The sequence below is a fragment of the Hordeum vulgare genome, chromosome 2H (genome assembly GCF_904849725.1).
Source record: "Hordeum vulgare subsp. vulgare chromosome 2H, MorexV3_pseudomolecules_assembly, whole genome shotgun sequence".
Taxonomy (NCBI): Eukaryota; Viridiplantae; Streptophyta; class Magnoliopsida; order Poales; family Poaceae; genus Hordeum; species Hordeum vulgare.
The window spans coordinates 93,621,059-93,629,569 of NC_058519.1; the positions used below are offsets into that span (position 1 = coordinate 93,621,059).

The 8,511-nt window shown below is 46.9% G+C and overlaps 1 protein-coding gene across 1 annotated transcript; it reads right to left on the reverse strand.

Moving 5' to 3' along the window:
• Positions 1-3,433: 3,433 nt before the first annotated feature.
• LOC123425265 (AP-4 complex subunit mu) lies at positions 3,434-7,932 on the reverse strand. The gene is made up of 13 exons (XM_045108943.1): positions 7,701-7,932; positions 7,507-7,601; positions 6,563-6,766; positions 6,266-6,382; positions 6,013-6,141; positions 5,209-5,335; positions 4,708-4,811; positions 4,510-4,614; positions 4,326-4,420; positions 4,133-4,220; positions 3,996-4,056; positions 3,836-3,909; positions 3,434-3,671 (listed from the first exon to the last, which is right to left on the reverse strand). The coding sequence occupies exons 1-13, from the start codon at positions 7,756-7,758 to the stop codon at positions 3,573-3,575; spliced, it is 1,356 nt and encodes a 451-aa protein (XP_044964878.1). The 5' UTR covers positions 7,759-7,932; the 3' UTR covers positions 3,434-3,572.
• Between the last annotated feature and the right edge of the window lie 579 nt (positions 7,933-8,511).

Genomic DNA, 8,511 nt, shown 5'->3' on the forward strand with positions numbered 1-8,511 from the left:
ACGACGGACTATCAACCCGACGCGTCACTAACCGGTGGGACCATCTCGTACCATATCCCTTTGACCCACTTGCCATTTCAATGTGCCGAGTGGAGCAGATAGACGGCCACAAACAAATCCGCTCGCTCAATGCACCCAGCTTGACTGACCTCGCGCTCTTCTCTCACATGTGGGGCCACCGTTGCTGGAGCCCCATGTCATCCGCACATACTTCTCACCGACTCGTCGTCCTTGGAGCACTGGCGCACACTCGTCTTTGTTTCATGTTGCATCGTGCCAGGGATGAATGAGGCGAACGACCGACCAACCGACCGCGCGCGATGGCGATGACGATATCGGTGAGGGGCGAAAGCGATCCGGTCGCCGCGCGCCCCCTTCTTCTTCTTCGGTGAGCGCATAATTGAAGTTCTTCAAGAATTGATGCACAATTGTACTCGATGGTATTCGTAACATTTTGAAGATGAGAGGCACGCTGCAGAAAAATGAAATAACTGTCCAGATTATTCTTTTAGTCCCCTGCAAGTTCATTTCAGCTTGATATGTTGCTTTAGCCATTTTCCTCATGCCTCTTATATTTTCATGCTTGGATGCTCCTCTCAACAGGATTTACCAGCAGCTGTCACAGAAGAAGAATTGGACAGACATCTTCACCTTAAAGAGTTTGATGAGAGGCCATATATGTTTGTGGCGGGACCTGCGTATGATGGGTAAGTAGAGCAATCCCTTCAGTTCCCAAACTTATCTGCCTCATACTGAAGGATGATCCATTATTATGCATATTTCTACTAATTTCTTCACAAGATGGAATTTCAATGATTCAGTTTAGGCTAGCAACTACATTGCTTAACTCATTCTTACTTAAATATACAGCGCTTAATATATTTTTCTTCTATGAATATATGATAGTCAAGGACACATTGAACTAGCCACTTGGAAGGTAGACATGAAGAAAGTTGTGCAAGCCTCTCTCTTTTAACGACCTTTTTATGGCAGGATTGGGATCAAACTGGGCATCGAACTGGTTGGTAGAAGAAATGGGAAAGAGTAATGTCAACTCCACCGCACGACCCCATTCTGTCCGGCCCCGTCCGTTTGGGATAAAAGGAACAAACAGGTTGGCCCAGCGCGAGACGGGCCGGACCCATCCTGTTCGTTTTGTGTCCGGCACGACCCATTTCGAGCGCAAACTTGCGTGTGATTTGGGTCGCGGCGGACATCAAACGGACGCGCGCTCGTCCGCGTCGGGGACGCGTGGTAGGCGGCGACCAACCTCCCACCCACCCGCATCAATGCGCACGAGCGGCCGGGCCCGCCTGTCATCCGTCCAGGGGACGGTCGCGGTCCTTCTTAAATGAGGAAGTCGTGGACCGGTCGTCCACAGTTCCCATCGTCACCCCCGCGGCCTCCTCGAAACCCGACAGCCGCGAACCCTAGCCTCCTCCTCGAACTCGCCGGCCGCCGCAGCCATGGGCCTGTGGAACTACGGCCGCAAGGGCACCCACGATCGCGAGGTTGGCTCCTCGTCGGGACGCCGCCGTGGCTCCGTGAAGGAGGAGGCAGCATCGCCAGCGTGCTAGGCCAACGCTCCCTTCACCATTGCTCCTAGGCCCTCCGGCCATCGCGACCGGCAGTACCTTAGCGTTGAGGTATGCCGGCGCTACTAGGAGACAAGGACACCGGTCCCGTGGAGCGATGTCCACCTCCCCAATGCGTGGCATCTCTCCGCCGACCGCGTCCCTATCCCTACGGTGCAAACGAGCGCCCGTGCACGCCGCGAGGAGATCGAGCGCCGCCGCCGCCTCCTCACCGACGACCTCTACTACGACCCAAGGTACGCCGCCGACTCCACCCTCTCGGACACCTGGCTCAGGGGGACAAGCACGATGTGCGGCGTGCCTCCTACTTCGCCGGGATGGTCGCGAAGCCGTGGCGGGCACGGGAGGTGCGCGGGCGTACACGGGTGCGCGGCCTCACGCCCACGCCGTCGCCTTCCCCGTCTCCGTCACCACCTCCACCTCCTTGCATGATGGAGGAGGAGGAGGCCCGGCTCATGCAGCGCGTCATGGAGGACTCCATGACGACGCGTGATGAGAGCCAATGGCCGGGCCTGGACCGCACCATGGCCCTCTCTGTGGCCGGCGACGCCGCCATCCCCGAGCCGATAGAGGAGGAGGATGTGGCCGCGTTCCCTCCGAAACTGGTAGGCGCGTCGTGGGGCTGGTCGTGCACCGCGCCGGAGATGGCGCAGGCGGTGAGGGTCGTGAACTGGTGTCCCATGCCGCCGCGGTCACCGGAGCGGGAGGCCTCGCCACGGGAGGAGGTGCTGCAGGCCAGCTTCCAGGCCGCCACCGCGCACCAGGACCGCCGGCCCACCTTTGGACGCCGCCGCCCTACGTCGACCTCGTCAGCGACGGCGACGACGACGGCAACGAGGGGCTATTTTTTATGTTAATTATGTCAAACTGGGTCATTTTGTGGTCGTGAAAACTGAGCATTTTTAATGTTAATCTTATTATGTTTTAAGTTTTTAAATTGCGTTTATTTATTTTTAGTTGAGTTTTTTTTTTTTAAATCAAGTCCACCACGGACATAATTTGGGATGCGGCCGCGCGGTGGCACATGCACGACCCAACGGACAAAGACGGACATGAGTGAACCCGTTGCCGTCCCAAACGGACAAATCCGGGCAAACCGGACGTCCGTTGGGGTCAGTGGAGTTGGCCTAAGCGCTCCGAGGCTCTGAGGACACGCACCGACGCATATGCGAAGATTTAGCACCATGACTCAAACTCTGGCCCCTTCAATTTTCAGAAGCACAAAGCATTTGAGGACACTGGCTGATGTCGTTGATCTCGTGCATACGCACTTTAGCACAATGGCATGATGAGTTGAAACCCATCGTCATCGTTACTCTGCTTATAGCCCGAGAACAAAATGCCTTAGATGTGGCTCTTGCAGTAGGAATTCTGTTGTAGTGATGGCAGAAGCGATTGTTCGTTCGTTACTCCAAGGATATACAGTCGTTACTCGTTTGGATTCCTGTTCATATGATCTTCCTTTTCTTGAAGCATAATTACATGCTAGCTTTGTACGTCCCTAATGTTTGTGCCATAATTACATGCTGACGAGTGTCAATATTGAGCAGTTGGTAGCTTTGTACTCCCTACTATAAGAGGGTTTAGATCACTAAACGTTCTTATATTTCTTTACGGAGGAAATACGTCTCTAATGTTTGTCAACATAAAAAGAATGCAGCTTCAAACAAGATTGCCACTGTTGTAATTCTCATCCGGCATCACCAGTAGAAATATAAAGCAGCCAATGATCCGATGCATTCCATCATATGATTCATCTTCGTGCTATTTTTGAAGTGAGACAGTTTCAGTTATTCGCAAAAAAAAAAAAAAAAAAAAAAAAAAGTTTCAGTTTGTAATTACCAGACGAACATGAAATTTATTCACTGCTCAGAATACAAACAACCATCATGCATTTTCTGCATATTACAGAAGAAAAAATTAACACTAAAAGAAAGTTGCACAAGGGCCTTTGGAAGAATTGTACAAACAATGTCCTCATAGCCGGGCTACATACGAGTTGGCCTGTGTCACATATCTGACCCACCTGTATGGATTGTATGTTTTGGATTTCTTCGCTATCTGAAGATATCTGACCTGCAGCGGGGAAGGGAATAGTTCAGTCGCTTAGGTGGTGTTCAGGAAGCATAAAAGCTATACATCGATCCACTAGCTGTTCAAACACATCAAATACTAGAACAGCTAAGAAAAATCTTAAATCTGGTTAGTGTTGGCACAAAGGTGGCAGCAGATGGTCTTACCTGTAACTTTGAAGCATTGTACATAGGTATAGTGAAGTTCATGTTTACTGGTCCGGCTTCCTTTGTGAGGTTTCCTGTGTTCATAAAGATGCGTGTCACAAAAACATAGTATAACGGCCACTCAGAACATAGACAGGCCAGCTAGAAGTCAAGTGCATACCATGTGTCTCCTGAGAAAATGTGAGCTTTGCACGAAGGGTATGCTCGGAACCACCAACAATCTGCCAAAAGTTACTTGTTCAGCAAAGCACAGCAGATTGACTAACAAATTCAGGATAAATCCTTTTTGGAACTTGCCTTCTTTAGATTCCACTCCAGTCTCCTAGTTCCTTCTTTAAAATCCGTTGTCTGTCCAACTGCCCCAGCTTCCAGTTCAAAACTTGCCCTGCAAAGTAATCCACAAGGCAACCCTTAAACCAATTATCAGAAAGCAGAAGTTAATGTTTCACTTTGTCCAACCTCAACAGGACAAAATAAAGCTGCAACTAACCTCATAGTGTAAGAGGGTACTGGCATCTGTACTGTGATTGTGTTAGCAGTGACATTCGCAGGAAAGTCTGCCCGTATTTTCAATAGAACTTCAGCCTGTGTAACATAAATCAGATCTTGAATCGAGATACACCAATTTCAAAATATTAATTTTATCAGCACCTCAAAAACACAAAATACCTTACCCTAGATGGGCCAGCTTCTTCAATTAGTGCAGTAACGCGGAAGGGTGGCTTAAATTCTTGAGTCATCCGGTAGTTCATCACTGGAAATTCTCCATCAGGTGGTATCTACTCATTGGTAAATATGATTGTCAAATTTTGCTGCTGTGCATATTTGGAAGTAAAAAGGAAGACAAAACAAATCATATCAGTAGTACTTACTAAATGCAGAGTTCTGTCAATGTCAAAACTGTCGAGCTGCACTGACTCATGGAAGTTACAATCATCAAGAACGACGGATCCTCCTCCAGAAGAACTTCTGTAATCTGGCATCAAGCATTTGTAATATTGTTAATTCATAAGATGTAAGAATAAAGTGATGGTAACCAGATCAAATTTACACGATAGCAACATCACATCAAACTCACTTTGTTCAAGTGGTAACAAGCTATAGTGAATATCAAATATCGGTTAAGATAGGGATTCTACAATAAGATAGAATGCAAATAGAGGGCCTCCACTGATATCAATGATTAAATGTATCCGTTGAATAACCCATTAAGTAAAAATGTAACACGTTTTCAACACTATGAGCACAAGATCAAGAACAGTGAAGAAACATAAAATTCAGGCGTGCTTATAGGCATCCGGCAGTCAATGAAAGTAGTGATACAACATTTTCCTAAGTCAGGTGATTAAAGGAAGAAAATTTAACAGCCGTACCATGTGTAGAAGAGCTATTCTTTCCAATGCCCAAATCCTCATTCAGAGCTAGACGGATTTCTGGATTCCCACTAAGGTAACTTTTCATTTGGATGGTTCCATCAATCTCAGAGGTAAGTATATAACCCTGTATAATGAAATTTTAGATAGAAGATAGTAAGCACATGAAAGTACTACTGCTGCATTAGAACAAAGCATGTATTCATCCTAGTTAATATCACAATAATCAAGATAACAAAACAAACTGCCATTTAACTACTCAGGAGTAGGATCATCATATGTGGTGCCTCACAAACATTGTTTTCAAGTCGCGCGACTAGTTGTCGACTAGTCGATGAGTCGCAAAAAAATGTCGACTCAACTTAGTGTCGACTAGCAACTCGAGTCACGACTAGTCGCAACTGCAGGCTCGACTTTTTCCGAGTCGCTACCCCAGAACGACTCATCAACTCGAAAACCATGCTCACAAAGTGCAAGTATCCCATTCGAGCTATTCAGAACCAAAAGGTCATATCATCCCTATTCCATGGATTTTGAATTTTACAGTACGAGGCAACAAGATGACATCTTATGCATGTCAAATTTTAAGTTGTAAACACGAAGATACCAGTGGGACAAGAAACTGAATGATAAAGGAGCAAATTTTGATAGTAAAGAGAATCCGCTAACCATACTAACTATGCAGCAAGTTGAACTACTTAGAAAATCACTACTAATACTACAGAACAGCAACATGTTTGAGATCTCAGACCAGGAAGAAGAAAAGGAAAAACAGCAACACAGCATGTGTATATCAGAACTTACACTCGAGCTGAATGTCACGCTTATTTTTTCAATGATATCAACAAAAATCTCCTCTCTCTTTTTCCCACCAGGCTCATTAGCAACAACAGATTTTGTCACAGCCGTACCCGGCATCCGCTTCGTGCCTTGCTGCATTAGACAATTTGTCAAATTAAACTATGAGATTACCAAAGTAAAATGGTAAGTAGCACACTGCTTGGTCAAGTGAGACCCTAAAGCCATGTTTTCTCGGAATAATAGGCGGAATTTTTACCATGAACATAGCAGCAGGACCAAGTGGTGGCAACCGTCCAGCATCAACCATGATTGGCTCATTAAATATGTACGACTTCAGAGCCTCGGTAGAAGTTGTTTGTGGGTACCCGAAGTCCTAATTACACAATTCAACACATAAATAATGACATTGTTCTACCAGAAGATGATAGTATTGTGTTTTGTCCTAAACAGATGAATCATACGCTACAATTTGCTAGTGGCCCCAAAACATGGTCAGAACAGGTTGCAGTTAATATTATATGAACAAAGGTAGTGCGGACCATAGGGTGCTTACAATAACTTCATCGAGCAACTCGTAGACTAAAATGAAGTTCTTCCTCAAAGAATCTTCATTTAGTACACCAAGATAGTCTTTTGTAACACGTGCGATCCTTTGCAGAAGTTCCAAGAGAAGCGACGGCGAGATATTGACCATTGTGGTTACCACAAAAAATAGTCCCGCGACTTTGACATGGACATAATTAACCCCATCGATATTCTGTCATTTGCAAAATGTAGAAAAGGCCACATGTCAGATCAAGTGGCAAAGAAATGGATGAATCGACAGAAAGAGGAATGCAATCATTGTTGTCTCTTCCATACATATATGTAATATTCCTTCATTTTATCAAGAGTCAAATATGCTACAAGCCTACAAGATAATCATAGTAATCTGTCTGTCATCTAACTTGAACTTTTTCAATAGTCAGATCCTCCAAGGCAAGCTTCATGCGCATCTGATATGGAACCAACAACACATCATGCTATAACCCTGCTCACTACCAAAAGAACCATAATGGAGGACAAGCACTAAAAGTTTCCTTCCTGGTGAGCTTAGTCCCCACTTCCAGACCTCCTAAACAGTTGAAGAGTCGCTGGAGGAGAGACTAATCAATTTTCTTTTCTAAGTCCATCTAAACCATTTGCCTTAGGAATTACTTACACAGGAATGCAGATGCCCCCTAATGCACTTAACCAAATGCTCGGTTATAGTGAAAGGAACGAACAATGATTCCAAACAGAACCAGCGATCTGTAAGCTCATGTTCTATCTAGAAACAGGTGATGCTATTAAGCTTCTCAACACATACTCAAACAACTCATAAACACAGCTATCAGGCTATCATCTGAACCTAACAAAGCAACCCAGCACGCAAACCCCACAAATTCAGGATGTTTTATCAAACTGTCCAGTCCGAATAAGAAAGAGGCAAGCCGGGAGAGGGGAGCAGATGCATACGAACACTGGAGGCGCCTCCTCGGCCTCGTCCTCGTTCCAGAACTTGACCTTTCGGAAGAAGATCTCCGCGCTGCCCTTGGGCACCTCGCCGCGATCTGCATCCCACCCACCACGAACATCCCAGCCCCGAAATCAGCTGCAGACCACGACAGATTCCGCGAAAAAAACGAGGGGGGGCAGGATCCAGATCTCACAGTCGCGGAAGACGATGTGGTCGCCGCGCTGCGACAGCACGAAGAACTGCGAGATCATCTCTCCCCCGCGTCGCCGGTCTCCGGCTCCCCCCTCCTCAGGCCTCGCGCCTGGTGGCTGTGACGTGACGCCGCGGCGGTTCGAGGAACAGACAGCGTGAGCGAGCACGGGGAGGTGGAGACGAGGGGGGGGGAAGAAGACGCCGACGAGGACCGCGCGCAGCTGCACGGGTCGCTGGATCAAGCGATCGCGGGCGTTCGTTTCTTATGGGACGGCGGCTGACAGGCCACTAGTTTTTTTTCTTATCTCGGGCAGATGGATTTCATCGGGAAACTACTTCTAAACAGTCGGACTTAAACATCCATGTCACCCGCCTCCTCATCTACTCCCCCCGTTCCTAAATATAATTCTTTTAACCAATTTCACTAAGGGTCTACATACGGAACAAAATGATTGAATCTTATACTCTAAAGTATGTCTATATACATCCGTATGTAGTTCACTATTGAAATCTGTACAAAGACTTATATTTAGGAACGGAGGGAGTATCAACCACGTGTTTAGGTGAAGGGGTCACTCTTTGCATCATTTTTTTGTCCATACGTCGTGAAAGCCAATTTATCGGTGTCGTTCGATCCGTGTTGGACTCTCGCGTGGCCGTGGGTTTCTTTTCCGAAAACACTTAATTTAAGTCGGATGAAAACAGCGAAGCGCAAGCTGCCTCGTGCTTTTGCCATGTGGCCTGCACCGCTTTCCTCTATCTCTCCACCTTATCTCCTCCGCAACTACTCTTTTCCTCCTACTTACTCTCGG

What these genes read in the sequence shown, in the direction of transcription:
- LOC123425265 (XM_045108943.1), bottom strand. Translation starts at nt 7,758, where the DNA reads ATGATCTCGCAGTTCTTCGTGCTGTCGCAGCGCGGCGACCACATCGTC. An exon ending in TGGAGTGGAATCTAAAGAAG is followed by an intron (nt 4,057 to 4,132) that starts GCAAGTTCCAAA and finishes AACTTTTGGCAG; the next exon opens with ATTGTTGGTGGTTCCGAGCA. An exon ending in ACAATGCTTCAAAGTTACAG is followed by an intron (nt 3,672 to 3,835) that starts GTAAGACCATCT and finishes TCCCCGCTGCAG; the next exon opens with GTCAGATATCTTCAGATAGC.